The following is a 17,373-nucleotide window of genomic DNA, read 5'->3' as shown; positions in this document are numbered from 1 at the left end:
TGACCTGGCTCCATCTTATCTCAAAATTTCCTCATATCTCGGCAGTTCCGTTTATTGTTCATATATACATACAGACACATTTGAATAGAAGCTCCCGTCACTCCCTCATCACATTGATCTGGAATTGGTTTCTCTAGAAACCTTAACCACCGACTTCTACCACCGGTGATTGGATCCTCTCGAAAAAGGAAAAAACGGCCTTTGGCCTCATACTACGTCGTCGTTTGCTACTCCCCCTAAACCACCACTACTGTTCACCACTACATACATACACAACCATCTTCTCGATTATCTCTCTACACCCCAATCATCTATTTGTTGTCTAATCCACTCAATCAAGATTTTGTAGGTCATAATTTAGCTTCAAAATCGCACACACGCAACCAGAATATGGGAGTTAAAAGGGAGAATGATTGAGCAGATGGAGCCGTGTTTTCTACTTTCGATCCAACCGTCTCTCCAGGAAGAGTGGGCGTTTTATTTTTTTTAAATCAAAACTTATCATATCTTGATTTCGGGAGAAACATAGACAAAATCATCTGCTTGGACCACTTCACTAGCCGAGCAACTCGCTCCCAAGAAGGCATACATCATCTCTTCAATTTGATTCTTGAATCTGAACTTTCATGATTTTAGGATAGAGGTATTTTATTATTTTTATTTTGAAGTTTCTTGATATTCATCTATTTATCCCACTATGGATTTCATGGTATTTGTTTGAAGGGTCCTTTTAAAAAGGTATTTTGTTGGTATATCTATTCTTCAAGGAGGAAGCAATGGTCATAATTTTTTGCTTAGGCTAAAGCCTAAAGGGTGTGGTGGATTTTGAAACTTGAGTTCTTTTAAGGAAAACTATCAACAACTAAAATTTCCCCTGGTTTTTGTTCTTCCCTTATTTAGATATATGAATCTTTTCCAGCAATCTCTTAAATTTAGTCTTTATCTTTTGTTTGTAATGATTTGTTTAATTTATCTACATTGATTGAATATATTTGTTATTTTCAGTTTCATTTTTTTCATTGTAGGTTTGCAGCTACATAGTTCTATCCATGTGCCTACAAGGTGTTTGTAAAAGCTCCTAAATGAAGTCAAGAATATAATACTTGATAAGTTTCTCATTAACAAAAATAAATCTATGTATGCCTCTGAATTCCTAATTTAATAACCCGTTGTTATTGTTGCTTGATTCCTTCATCTGATCTTTTGGGGGTCTGGTGACAGGTTCTCTACTTGAAGATTGTACATTAAAGGTAATTTTTCCAAAAGTTCCATTTATAAAGTAAATGATGTGAAATTTTTCCAAAGTTACCACTTATGATGTCAATACTCTTTGAATTGCAGGGGTGATATCTTCTTTACTCCATGTCTCCCTCTGTTTCCATGGCTCCAAACACGATAACATTGACCTCCCTAATTAGGTTTTCTAAAATTACGGAATCTGAACCGGACACCTTCTTTGCTGACTGCTCAGGGAATGTAATAAAGACTATTTGTCTGTTGGGGTTGACGACCTTCTTGATTTTAATGGCAAAACCGCCATGAATGTCTACCAAGGGTTCATTGAGAGCTTCAAGACATCCTTCTCTCCATTCATGGATTCCACAATCACAGTAAGGAGTTAAACAAGTTCCCTTCTTTTTCAACCTCAAACATCAATATTTATGAATTTGTACCTTCTTTTTGTCGATGGCAATCCAAAAGGGTTACTGATTGATTAATTTTGAAGGGTATATAACAATTGGCGTGGGCCCATCACATCAAGATCAAGATTAATTTTGCAGGGTATATAACAATTGATTATTAAATCTTGATATAAAACTAACCAATATATAGTTTTATTGATTATATCGCCAAGAGCAGGATATCAAAAGCTAGAAGTTCCTATTAAATACACTAACAAAGTAATTTTCTCTCTGCCATCTTGACCTTCATGTCTTCACCAAAATCATGGCAGTTGGTCCAAACAGAAATATCTACATATACAGGTTTTTTATATGATTTTTGTTTGTTTTTATCGATTTTTGGTTCAATCGCAAATTTTTTTACTCTTTGCAATATCCCATGTGTATGAGTTTTTTAATTTGAGAAATATTAAGGTCTGATGATTTTTTTATTTTCCAATATTAAGGTATGTAATATAGCATTCTACTTTGCATCGGACCTAAAGTGGTGTAAAAGGGTATTTGGGATTTTGAAAAAAAAAATGTTACTTTATACTACAATGGGAAGTTAATCTCTTATAATTTGACTTGTAGGTTATCGATCTAAGGAGTTTGGAGGTCTTGGTTCACAAAAAAGAAAAAAGTAGGAGCCTAATCTCATCTAATAGTCTAGAACTGGATATTTTAAATCGGTTTTGCTGCTTCAGGTTGATTAGAACTCATTGGTTAAACCGGATCACCAAGTAAGAAATGATATGAAGCTATCTTTTATGATTTTTATAATCTTACAAATTTCAAACCTGTTTTTCAAAAAAAGTGTGAAAATTTCATATTATATATAGTTAAACTCCAACAACTTGGTTTTGTATTCTTTATAGCCTCACAAATTGAGTCATAAATGCATGAAAAGATCTCGACAACAGAAACTTTAGTGACTATAGACAATATGAGGGCACTCAATTCTAACATGGAGAGAATGTTGGAGAAGAGTATTCCAGGAGTGGACTTGGAGAGCAGAAAAGTTTGACTCTGTCGATATAGAAGGTTGGGTTCAAAATAGTATGTTCATGATCCTTTCCCTAGGGGTTCAGATTGTTTCCTTAAGCTCACGGTTGGGAGGACTCAATGTGAAGAGAAATATATGTATGGTCTTATTTAAATTTCCGCATGTAATAAATATATCAAATATGAATAAAAAATAAAAAATATATAAGTAAAATGTAAAATGCCACATAAGGTAATGGGGGTGGGGGTATAAGAAAAATTACTTTCATATTTAATCAATGTACATTCGCTGATTTGTTTTCTTTACTTTTGTTAAAAAAAATTAGAAAATAAACTTTATTAATATAACACACAAAATGTCCCTAATTTTTTACGACTTGGATACTACCACTTCCTTTAGTCAATGTGACATCAAAAAATTATATGTGGTTTTAAAAAATGTTAGGTGGCAATATACTAATAGTGTTACCACTCTTTTAAGGCTAATAATCATTTTTTTTATTTGTTTAATCGAACATAGCATATTTTCTCGGCCCACTAATAATGCCTCCTTTTGATGTATAAAAATATCTTTAAAAAATTTCAAATGTTTATCAGATTATATAGTTTAGTTATCATTTATTAAAACCATAGTGTTTTCTTTTATAAGCTTTTATGCATTATATTTTTTAATTTTTATTCTAAATTATATTTACTCTATTTATATTATAATCTTCTAGCATCTTTTTTATAAATAAATCTACTAAAGATTATTTATTATAATTAAATCTACAATTCATATTTCTAAATAAATAAATAAACGTATAACCAAATATTACAATTTACAACATTATACGATAATAATTTAAAGATTGTTAATTGAAAATTTATTAATGATTATTGTGAATTCAAATATACACTTTCCTTTATGTTCAACGAAGTGAGTTTAATATGTCATCTGCACAAAAAATTTACTGGAAGAAATTAATTTCCAAAATTATCCATTCGTAGAAAATAACAAATCCTCTCACCCGAAATAATTGTTTGTAAAAACGAATTTCTGAAAAACAATTCACACTCGTCGCTTGGCGCGGGTGAACGGCTAGTGTGTGTGTGTGTGTGTGTGTATATATATATATATATATATATATATATATATATATATATATATATATATATATATATATATATATATATATAGTGGTGATACCTTTAACGACGACATGTAACTATTAGTGGTGATAGGTCTTTTGCAGCGACGGAGAGTATTAACGGCGGCATAGCATTTACGGCAACATATAACATTTACGGCGACATATGAAGCATTTACAACAAGGGAACATCGTTGACCTATTAGCAGTCGCCGCTGACAGCTTTAACGACGACAAATCTATATTTTAGCGGTGACGTCCGTCGCCACTAATGCTCACATTTCTTAATGACATAAGAAATATAGTTTTTAAATTTTGCTCCACAATTTAATGGCAGGTGAGTGAAGACTCTCACAGTAATTAGTAAATTTGTAGCATTACAAAATATGTTATTGAATGGTTACTAAAAAAATATCACTAAAAAAGGGTTTTTTCTTGTAATACATTACTTTAGTATTATATATATATATATATATATATATATATATATATATATATATATATATATATATATATATATATATATATATATATATATATATATATATATAGGGTCCGGTTTCGGTAGGGACTCGTGAAGACATCTTAAAAAAAATTAAAAAAAAATACAAATCATAAAATCGAGCATAGTATTATATTTGAGAGAAAAAAATTGAAAAAAAAAATTGATCATTAAAATTGAATCATGGATCATAAAAATGATCCTTGATTCAATTTTAATGATCCAATTTTTTTTTCCCTCCAATATAGTATTATACTCGATTTTATTATTTGTATTTTGATTTTAATTTTTTTAAAGTGTTCTCACGAGTCATTACTAAAAAAAGAGCCCTCACATGATCCTGTTTATATATATATATATATATATATATATATATATATATATATATATATATATATATATATATATATATTGTTTTTTTTGGAATGGCAGCTATACGAACGGAAGCCCTTTTATATATTTCAACAAAAGCCTCGAGATCAATCATCTAATAAGGATTCCAGGTGGAAATTCCCTACATGAGGAATTATTAGAAGGGTTTGGCAGAGATCGAACTCCTCATCTCATACCTTACATAGTTATAAAACCTGGTGCCTCTTTTTAGTTAGGCTGAAAGTTATTGACAAATATTTTTTTTGTTCGAAAAAGTGTAGTATGATTCATTAGAAATGTCAAACAATTTAGTAATTTGACAGTGTATATAGGACTTTGTTGGTGATTTTAGTGTCACAATGTCATTTTTAGTAACTGGAACTAACATTTGAGCTAAAGGGTTTCATAATTTGTACTTTGATATATTGTGCAGAGTGCAGGCATATGAATTAGAAGTCAGTTCGACGATTAGTCCGGAGTTCTGGGGCAGCGCCCCTAGCGGGGTCCAAGGGGTAGAGCGGCCCAACCCTAACGAAACTCGTTAGTTTTGATAAACCTAAATCCTCATTAAAATCCAGATTACATTGACTTGTTACCAAAGGAACTCAAAGCGGCCCAACTCTAATGAAACCCTAATATCGTTTATTATATAAACGGTTCTTCTTTTCAAAAGAGAGACATGAATTTTAGCTCTCGTTTTCATCATACTATCAGAGAATCTCTCTAGCAAATTGACTTACGATTTCTGTGCCTAGTATCGTAAGTGTCCGTTTGGATTATCCTATGTTGAATTTCTTGCAACCCAAACATAGGGTAGAAATATCAGTTCGGAAAGTGCAGTCACTATCCAAGTTGGTATCCAGATCTCCACCATAAACCTTAGTTTTTCTAACAGACTTTGCAGACTATTTTGTTAAAGCTGAAGTTATCGAATTTCATCAAAAATATCCGCAAAATTTCATAAATTAAAGTAATATTGCCAAATTCATTTTATAAAATAAGTGTGGTTATTTAGCACAATTAAAAAAAGAGTGAACATGTGAGATATTATATAACACCAGATGAGTTAATATAATCAATAGCATATTTATTGTGTAACTAGTTTTGTACATATTACAACACAAAATCGGATGTACAACTTTTTGAATAATTCTTTACAAAATTTGGTTTACGGTTGCATTTGTCAACCACTATATTATGTCCCAATTTCACTTTTTAGAAATATAAACATAAATACAAAGTACAAAAGCGTTGCTTTCAAACAAATGCAAAACTATGCCTGTGACGTACGCAATCTTTAAACTCTATTTTTGAGCCAGCAGCATACGAAAGGCCCTTACGAAGCATTGTGCACTTGTTCTTCATCTCAACTTCAACTGAAAAAGTTGCACAAACTGGTCTATGATCCGAGAATCTTGATTCTCTACGTCCATATGATAATTGTTCAAACCCATCTCCACGCCAAAGTATCCTGTCACACCTGCATTGATAATGCAAAAAAGATCAAAACCTGCAAATTTACAAGGTTTAAACTATGAGCATCTATACCAAAGAGGCAAAGAGACATGCATACCATGCAGGAGTTCGTCGGTTTTTCTTAGATTTGACGGTTTCTCCAGCATAATTATCTGAATTCTCTGAATACTTGTAGGTTGGAGCGAAGGATATCTTTCCTTCGTTCCAGCCATTGAAAACTCTTCCTGCTTCTCTCTCAATAATCAACTATAAGATATATACAATACAAACGTTATTGATATGTAACCTTGTACGCTTTATCATTACAAATACTCTTACTTTATTTATGTTTAATCAGTGAATAAGGGACAAACCTGGTCTTTTTCCAGGAGAGGGTCCCAATCATTATTATCCAGCAGTATTTTAGCGTCTTCATAGCTTAAAGACAGTCTATAATTCAAGTCTCCAAGCCACAATATTCGACTGCATGCATGCATTTATAAGTTTACGTAAACGTCATCGCAAATTTAAATGATCATCCAAAACCTACAAAAAGGGCACGAATCGAATAACCTACTCATGATCGATGATTCTTTCTGGGGATCGGCGAACAGGATTCTTGCAGTTTAGTGGGAAATGACTATTCTTCAAGATCTCTGTCACGTCCAAGTTTCTCTTAACTTCATCGCCATCCTTTTCTCCAGCCGCCAAGTGAGTACATATGAAGCAAAAGCTCGTTTTATGCAATGTAAAGCTAATAGCTACACACCCCTGCGAAATAGACAAACATCAATATTTTCATTCCATATTTATTCATCCGTATAATGCGATTCCATTTCATCAAGATATATATACAATCTAAAATTTAAATTATGAAGACTCGTATAATCGGTAAAGAATGATCAGTAAGAAACAGTTAAATAACTAATAATAACTACCGTTGCATGAAAAAGATTAACTTCGAAAGCCGTACATGAGCATTACCCCGATTCCATCAACAAAAGTTTGTTACTATGAGAACTTTGATTGCATTCCGGCTTCATTTGTTACATTAAACCTGAACTAGCTACTAGACCTACAATCTTTATAAGACTACTTTTAGTGGACCCATCAACATTAACCTAATCTAAGTCCACTATAAGACAAATAACACGATTACACGATCATAGAGATCCACAAAACCATCACAAAAGGCAAGCTCCACACAAGCAATAAGGGCATGAGGGAACATGATGTCACATAACTAAAGAAGACATAACAGTACATAAAAAATGTTTTGTCACATCTAAAAAGGTGTGGCGGAATTAAGAGTCGAGACATATGCCCCCAATGGCTAATAATATTACATATAAATACTCCATTTATTTTAAAATTTATTTATAAGGCCGTATTTGAAAAAATTCAGTAGTGCCCCCAACAAATGAAAATATTGAAATCGTCCCACGGTGGAACAACAACGCATGTGGCAAAAATTTGTTTTCAATGGAACAATGCACGTGGCAAAATATTGTGACATCTCGTTTATGCAAAGGGCGTAGGTCCTTATCATAAAAACTAACAATAGAAATCTTGTCAAGATTTATCATGAACTAGCAAGTTCTAATTATCCCATGTAAGAAATATAGTTTGGGAAAATCACTTAAAAACCTAACGAAGTTTTCAAAACCATTTAAAAAACTTTAATAAGATTATGTCTGTTAAAAAAAACTCAACAAATTTAACCTTTTATCTAAAAAATTCAACAAAGTTTCAAACCGTTCAAAAAATTCTCAATTTTGTTTTGTTTAAGTTCGTTGGGTTTTTTTTTAACAGTCAAAACATGATTAGGGTCTTTTAAACATTTTGGAAACTTTGTTGGTCTAACAAATCATTTTCCTTATACGGTAATAAGCCACGTCATATGTTTCTCTTATTTGACTTTTAAGAAAATGTAATTTAGTTGAGCTTTTTAGACAAACTGTTAAGTTTGTTGGGTTTTTTTTTAAACAGACAAAACATGATTAGGGTTTTTTAAACGGTTTGAAAACTTGGTTGGACTAGTAACCCTTTTTCCCATATAGTTTTAGAGACAAATTAAGAAATTAGTAATTATGACGAGATGAATTGTGACGATTTGAATACAAACCTTGTTACCTAGATACCCCATGATTCCTCTTCCAACACAAGAGATCCCAAGATGGGCGATATGTTGCACCAACTCTCTCTTAACCCATACCGAAAGAAAGAGTCCAACCATTTGTTTGCTGGCTACAAGGCAGTAAGGTAAAGGAGTCGCCTCAGCATGTGAAATCAAATCATCAATGGCAGCATGTGTAAACGAAAACGAAGGGTCAGAATGCCGATTCATTCTGAACTTCTTGCTTGACACTGATGAGATAATTTCACAGTTGCAAGCCCTAAGAAGCGCATCATCTGCGCTAATGGTCCTGCTTGTGTGTTTCATCGAATGCCTATGAAACCAACCGTGCTTTGGATCCGGAGCTTGATGGTTCGAATCCGGGTCTGAATCCGTGTGTGGTTTTCTATTGAGGACATGGCTGATTAGTGATAACCAGATTGCAGCTGGCTCGTGGTTTTCACTCACCAACACATTTCCTGCACTTAAGGGAACAACTTCCTGAAACCTGACAACATTCATATCAAAGAACATATTATTAGATACATCATACGTACATAGACAAATTAAAACAAAACAAGAGTGACACATTTTCTAGAGCTAGTTTTAATTAATAATGGGATCATGAGAGGGATTAATGAATTCATGTTTTAGCTTGTTCCACGTTATCGTTAAATGGGACAAAAACTTACGAATTTTGTCCCGTTGACCTTAGTCCCCATCCAAAAGTCACACCAAATGCAGTATAACAGTTGTACATGTTGTGTCGTACAAGAAAGTATCATACCCTAGCACGTATATGTCAGCGGGGATTTCGACCTTCAATAAATCTTCAAGATCTAATCCATAATCTGGACATTTACCTGCAACATTCCATGTTGCAACAAATATCCTACAGATAAAAAAGAACCCTTTACTCCGAAAAGTTTCGGATCATAGAAGATGAAAGAGTGTGTAACTTTTATTTCCGATAACTAAATATGTGTTCTCCAAAATTTCATACCGATAATTTTTAACAAGGGATACTGGTTCCTTCTTTTGATCGATACCCGAAAGGTTCAGGCCATCCATCTCTGAGCTACTGCTTACTTTGGCTGAAATTCAAACACGTTGGTATACGGTGTACCACATAAGTTTTCAATGTTTGAAACAGTGAAATCCATCACATTTTCAATGATAAAACATAAGCTGTCGACAAAATTTGGCCTTGAAGATTAACCCAAAATATAACATATTAGTATCATATATATTCATATATATACCACATGAACTCGAGTGTAAGTTTTTTGGCATCATCATGAGTCATATATATATAAATTAAATATATATTAATTATAGAATGTTTCAGTTTTGCATAATTAATTAGTGATGATAATAAAAGACACACGATTATATCAAAAACACATTTGTGGTTGACTATTTAATTCATGTCATCAAATTGTCAAGTGTTAGGTAAGCTACCTTGATCAACGAAGAGATATGGTAGGAGAAGTAAAGATCGACTGGACTACGTCTAATGGAAGTAATACAAGGGTCGTGTATTTGACAACTCTAGTTTAAAATTAAGTGATTTGTTTAACTAGGTAGTTACTAGCTTCTTTTCATAAAATAAAACAAAAACTAATTGAAAGTTATAATTATAATATGCTCATTCATTTTGAACTTATTTTCTTTCAATGTTAAAATTTGTCATATAACTATATTAACAAAAAATAAATAAATAAATAAATAAAATAATAATAATAATAATAATAATAATAATAATAAGTAGAAAGGTTCATTAAACTGTTCAAATTTCCAAGTTTTATTTTTTATTTATTTGTTTTCCTTTTTTGCACTTCTTTTTCAAAAAATTATCTCTTTATGTTAAAATTAGGCTTGGCAATTGGGTTGGGTTCGGGTTGGCTGGTCACGGGTTGACGGGTCATAAAACAAAAACTCAACCCAACTCATATATATAATATATGGGTTGATGGGTTGACGAGTCACGGGTTGGCGGGTTGGAAACCTCAACCCAACCCAACCCATATAACCCGTTTATGTAATGGGTTCGTGAGTTCACAAGTTAATGGGTCAAACCCAACCCATATAACTGTTTAATAAATAATAAATACATTTTAAAAAATGAGGTTTTTTCAACATAAATTCATATGATGATTAAAATAATTAACATAAAAAAGGTTTCAACATAAATTAATAAAGTCAATAACATCTAAATAAAAATGAAAAATGAAAACATTCACAGAAAGTGGATGTGTTCTTCATTCGTGACTCGTGAAAATAACGACATGTATTTTTTCTTTTTCTGATTAACGAACCTCAAATGCAAATTAGTCATATACAAATACAGAATGAATACAATGATATGGAATATTAAGAATACGTATGGAAATCAAATTTCTTTAATAATTAAATATATCTTTTTTTTAAATGTAATATATATATATATATATATATATATATATATATATATATATATATATATATATATATATATATATATATATATATATATATATACGGGTTGGTGGGTTGACCCGTTAACCCAAACAGATAACCCAACCCAACCCATGAAATACGGGTTGGTGGGTTGACGGATAAAAAATCTCAACCCAAACTCGTCTATTTTCGGATTGGGTCAGTGTCGGGTTACAGGTTGGGTCGAGAGTTGTCGCCTCTAGTTAAAATGTAATTTCAAAGTATTTAATATCATCGTTTTTCAATCAAATATATCATTTTATTTCAAGAATGTTATTTCAAAAAATTTAATATCACCATTTTTAATAAAATGTTTGATTGTACGCCTAATATATATATATATATATATATATATATATATATATATATATATATATATATATATATATATATATATATATATATAGGGTTAAGTTCAAAAGAGAACACTATTTAATGTGAGAACGTGAGAACACTACTTTATGTTACTATTCTACTATGAATTTAATATGTATAGTATTGTACTAGTTATAATATGAACTAGGTGTGAGACCCATATGTTATATGGGTTTGATAAACCAAAAATTAAATATTAAAGTTTCAACAAAATTTTATTTAAATTTGAAATTTAAAATTAAAAATTTAAAAATTAAAATTTCAATTTAAAAGGAAACATATTAAATACTATATGAGTATTAATATTGTAATTTATTGTTTATTTTCAATTAAGATAATTATTAATTGAGGTGTAAATATGATGTATTAATTAAGAAAAAATAAAAACAAAATAAGAAAATGACAAATGAAAAAAACATTTAATCAAAAATACCAAAATTATTTTCATTTATTAGGGAGGATATATTTAGTTTTATATTGTTATTCTACTTTAAAATTTATATATATATATATATATATATATATATATATATATATATATATATATATATATATATGTGGTAATTTAGTAAATTCTAATGTGAATGTTAAATATGTGATTATTCATATATTCGGTGATAAATAATGTCATAAAGTTGTAAATACAAAATTTTAATGTGAATATTAATGTGTGATTATTCGTATATTTGTTGATGAATAATGTCATATCGTTGTATATACAAAATTCCCAATAGAATAGTAACATAAAACAGTGTTCTCACGTTCTCACATTAAATAGTGTTCTCATTTGAACTTAACCTTATATATATATATATATATATATATATATATATATATATATATATATATATATATATATATATATATATATATATATATATATATATATATATATATATAATGTTTGTTTAATTTGTTAAGATTCTAGTAAAAAAACAAATTTCTTTTAGAAATTTCGTAATTGTTTATCAGAACTTTGGACTAATTCTTAAAGTTCCAAATTTTTATTTCTAAATTCAAAAATTTAGTCTAAATCTAAAATGTCATCCTAAAAATATTTTTTTCTTAGAAAAATATTTTTCTTTGTCCATAATACTTTATTTTGGAGTTGGTGGTTATTTTCCAATAATTTTTTTATTGTTTCTTTAAATACACTTTACATTATGTTACTTTTATTATGGTTAGTTTAGCTAATTTCTCTTCTATTTATCAGCTAATATGGAATTATTCATTTCCCTCTAACTTTTAGTGGTATATATTATGTACGTTATCCATTTCATTCCAATAAACACAATTATAATGTAGTTTTTTTTATATAAAGTATCGTATATTATGATGAGATTGAAAAGCACATTACATCATAGATATTTGATATTTGAATCATTAGATATAATTTTATCCTCTCTAATAAATAAAAGTTTTTTTGCCATTTGTCAAATTCTTAAGAGTTTTGTCACATGTAATTTTGTGAGAGTTTTAGAATTATTATTTTCGCACTTGTAATTTTTTTAAGAATTTCCATTTTTTAAAATAAAATTTCAAATAAAAAAAGAGAATCATTCTATTAATTTAATAATAAAGTTTTATAAATGCTCTAAAGAAGATTTGATTTTTTTTATAAATGTTTGAAAAGATTACATTATGATATGTAAAAGTATTATTTTATAAAATATTTAATGTTTAAATATTGATATAAAATTTTTATTTTTAATAAACCCGTGTAATACACGGATCTCACAACTAGTTTATATTAATAAAGAAATCGTTAGTGAACTTTTTGATAACTTTCCAAACGTTTATTTAACAACATAAAAACTAGCGCATTGGTTAAGTTTATTAGATTTAACCTAGAAAAATGTTTCATATATGAACCAAAAATTGAATTTCGGAAGGGCACGATCGTAAATTTGAAATATGTAAGCTACGCACCTGAATGATGTTTCGCCCACGACACATTCTGTCGAGACTCGATTTTCAGCGCCAAATCTATTTTCCACAAATAATAATAATAATAAGTGATTTTCTAATATGTGATTTATATATATATATATATATAAAAGAAATATTAATTGATAATATATATTATCATAATTAATTATAAAATACATTAATTATAAAAAATATTATCATAATTAAATATAAAGTGTATTAATAATTTCCATAATTAATAAATGTATTTCGAATTTAATTATGATAATATTTTTTTCATAATTAATACTTTTTACTACGTATATTAGAAAATCCCTAATAATAATAATAATAATAATAATAATAATAATAATAATAATAATAATAATAAGTTTTTAATTATTTGAAGAGAATATATTAAACTAATTAATCACCTTGAGGAGCCCCATCTGAATCTGCCATTTCCTGTTCATCGTTATCGCTGCCATCTATCTTTCATCCAAATAAATTCAGAATTATCGACCTATTGTTGATGATTTAATCAGAATAGTAATTATCGTTTCCATACAAAGATCGGCTACCTTTGTTTTCGCTTCGTCCATAACGGACTTGTCAGGGGTGGTGCCTGTGGCGGCGATTTGGCCTGTGGTGGCGCTGTCGCTGCTGTCATCTGCGGCGATGTCGGTAGCCTTAGTCATGACAACGGCCAGTTTATGATCATTCTGCTCCGGCGTGACGCCCTATGATTTATTTTCTTTCTTCTTTCTTTGTTTCTTGTGATCGAATTTAGTTTTGTGGTTGGAAAAAGATGAAACAGATGTAGTTATCGAAGGTGGGCCACATCGTACGTTTTCTGAGGGGTTTCATGTCCATTTTTCGATGAAGGTGTAAACGTGCATGAATTATGCGGTTTTTATGTATCTCTCTTAATTTAATTTTGTTTTTAACTCCTCCTTTCACGTACTTCCGATCCATTTTATTTGTCAACATTAACATTTTTATTTAAGATCCTACAACTTATAACAAGAATATATATTGCCACTTTAACTTTGAAATAATGTTATCATATTTTTATGTCAAGGTTTTGCTTACTGTTCTAGTTACACAGAAAAAATAAAAGTATTATATGGATTATTTAAAAAAAAAAAAAGCATTACATGGACTTTTTTTATAAATTAAAAAATTACAAAACTAAATCCGTCAAAATCTAGCCAATCTAAAACATTGTTGTTCAGTTCATCGATTTTTATTATATATAATATAATAGTATATTCAGAACAAATATATATATATATATATATATATATATATATATATATATATATATATATATATATATATATATATATATTCAAATGTTTCTAGCAATTATTGTGTGTCAAAATACACCAATAAGAATTCAAGAAATAATAAATAATTAAATAAATCATTTAAGGATATTTTGGACCTTTTTACTTTTAATTAAGGAAATCATTTAATTAAAATCCTACAATTAAAGAAATAAAATCATTTAAGGGTACTTTTAATTAAAGAAATAATAAAATGCACCAATAAGAATTCAAGAAATAATAAATAATTAAATAAATCATTTAAGGATATTTTGGACTTTTTGTACTTTTAATTAAGGAAATCATTTAATTAAAATCCTACAATTAAAGAAATAAAATAAATATATTTGACCTAGTCATTTAATTGAAATTTTGTCAACCATTGCCCTACCACCATCTCGTGTCGTTGCCTCCCTCCAGATCCACTTTCGTCGCTGCCTTTGACTTGCTCAATAGATGTAGCCGCCTCCGACTTCTCCACTGCATCGTATTCGTCTACCATTTGCCCCTGGCATGCTCCACAGGTATACGCTAATTGTGCCTCCAACTTTACCTCTGATCCTCTTGTTGGCTTTTTTGTTTTCGGATCAACTGGACCATCCAACTTCACCCACTACTACCACCGAGCACTCCACTGCCACCCCTTTATTTCAATGGAAAATCACCGCCAACACCCTCTATTACTACTGTGATGCCGCTTTGAGAAGTCCTCCACCTCCCTTGACTTCGTCCGGCAGCAGGAGGCTGTTGGCCTCCACCGTTATCATTAAACGCCCCACCATCGCCGCCCGCCGGCTGTTGCTATTCTGTCACCTCTAGCCACCCATTTCGGTTAAAGGTAACCTCGCATGCCTCTATTTGCTTCCTGTATACTTCGTCGATTAATAGAAAACACAAAACGATTTTATTTTGTTACTAGTCGTGCATAAAGGTCGATACAGGAGGAAAGTCTCCTCCTGTTTATCAATTGTTTATCAACTGAACCAAACTCCCAAATTAAAATAAATTTGTTTAACCCAATTTCAAAATTTATTACAAATCTAGTCCCTAACTCAATAAACTTCATTTAATTTGTTCAAAACAAACCCTCTCCTACAAATGATTTTTATACTGGTCCTAATAGCCTAAACTAATCATTATTTTATCTACATTTAACCCTCCTTGTGATTTATTTTCAAAATAATTTCAACTCTATTGCAAATGTGTGTTTGTTTCTTGAATTCATGACTAGGAATGAATGCAGTTGCGTGTTGATGATTCAATCACAGCTCTTGAATTATGTATTCAATCACAACTCTTGAATTCTGTAATGTATTCTATTAGAATTTATTTATATAAATGTATTTTGTTAGAATATTTGAGAATAATTGTTAATAACAAGTATATCTGTTTAACTGGTAATAAATTTGTGATACTTTATGGTTGAGTTTTTAGTCTCTACTACATTCTGTCAGAATTTATAGTTTTTTATTTTCTATTATATTTTGTCAAACTTTATAGTCTTTAATACATTCTGTCAGAATTTATAATTTTTATTCTCTTAGAATGCATTGAATTTTTTAATTTTTGAAACTTGATTATGTTTTCTTTGTAGATTTAGGTTTTGAAGAGGCTAACATTGATGTGGAGAAGGAAGAAAACATAGACAACGAGAATGTATTATACCAGAATGTGTTATGCTACAATGTATAAAGTGTTGCTTAAAAATAATATTTTCTCAGAATAGATTAGTGTTTTTGTTAGATTTTGATGTTTTTTTTCTTTTTTCTTTCAGAATATTGTTATTATTTAATGAATCACAATCATAAAATGTAATTATTTGGTATATTATAGGTTCAAGAATTGATTTTGTGTATTCTTTTCAGAATGTATTTACTAGTTTATGGTTGACATTCGATCATTCTGACAGAATAAAATCGAAAAATATATTTACTAGTTTATGATTACCATTCTATCATTCTGCCAGAATAAAATTGGATTTTTTATTTTGAATTAATTTAAAATATTCAGATTTTTAAAAATAAAGGAATTAATTATCCCTAAAAATCCGAAATTTCTTTTTTTTAATATAGGTTAATTGACTAAAATGCCCTTATGCTGAAATTTGTGTGATTATATGGTACATGTTATCATATTCTACTATCATAACCTAACCATATATATATATATATATATATATATATATATATATATATATATATATATATATATATATATATATAAGCATGTTCAAATGAAAATAATTCTTAATTTGAGAACAATTGAGAACAAATTTGGACAATTGATTTTAAATATCAAAAATTGAAAATTTTATTAATATTTTTATTATTTTTATTAAGCAGACAGATAAAAAGACCCAATTCCATTGACCCACTCCACCCCATGCCACCCCCACCCTACCAATATACCAATATCTGATGTTCCTATCCCCTTTCACAATGGAAGTTGGAGCACAACTGACCACTGGACAGATGTCGGATAACCCCACCGGACTTATCAAAAATCCGTTGGAATAACCAAAATGGCGTCGAAATCAACGAAATGGAGTCAGAATCACCGATCGATGACTCTCAACTTTCCTAGATCTAGTTGTTCACTACATCCTTCCACCTTTACTCCTCCCAACGTCGGCCGCTACTATAGAATCTGAAATCACCTCCGCCTCTCCCCTCCCAAAACCGCCACCCTTAACCATTGATGGAATTTGGCCATATGAACATTCCTATGTGCACATGCAAACCCTAGTGCTTGGATCTAGGTTTCTCTAATTAAACATGCTTTGAATCCAAGAATTCTAATGACTAATTAGGTATAAGAACAATACAAAATCAGATCTAGAAGTTTACCTTTGAATCTCTTGTTTTGATCTTGTTGTCTTGGAGCTCTAGAGTCACAATTGTCACTCCTCTAATGGCTTCCAAACACCAACTAGCAAGGAGGATGATTTGAAAGAGAGCAGAGGGATTAGAAATCGGCCAGGGGTTCTTTGCTTTAGTAGAGGTGCCGATTTCTCTTGCCCTAGGGGTCTATTTATACTTGTAAG

General features: G+C 30.1%; 1 protein-coding gene across 1 annotated transcript; it reads right to left on the bottom strand.

Annotated features, from left to right (window-relative positions):
• Positions 1-5,763: 5,763 nt before the first annotated feature.
• Positions 5,764-14,094, bottom strand: LOC111917024 (type I inositol polyphosphate 5-phosphatase 5). Its single transcript, XM_023912670.3, has 10 exons — positions 13,584-14,094; positions 13,437-13,494; positions 13,024-13,080; positions 9,245-9,335; positions 9,029-9,133; positions 8,251-8,749; positions 6,703-6,896; positions 6,500-6,608; positions 6,244-6,392; positions 5,764-6,150 (listed from the first exon to the last, which is right to left on the bottom strand). The coding sequence occupies exons 1-10, from the start codon at positions 13,698-13,700 to the stop codon at positions 5,928-5,930; spliced, it is 1,602 nt and encodes a 533-aa protein (XP_023768438.1). The 5' UTR covers positions 13,701-14,094; the 3' UTR covers positions 5,764-5,927.
• Positions 14,095-17,373: the final 3,279 nt, after the last annotated feature.

Source organism: Lactuca sativa, chromosome 4 (assembly GCF_002870075.4).
Source record: "Lactuca sativa cultivar Salinas chromosome 4, Lsat_Salinas_v11, whole genome shotgun sequence".
NCBI lineage: Eukaryota > Viridiplantae > Streptophyta > Magnoliopsida > Asterales > Asteraceae > Lactuca > Lactuca sativa.
The sequence above is the reverse complement of the archived record's forward strand: the minus strand, read 5'-3'. Positions and strand labels throughout refer to the sequence as shown.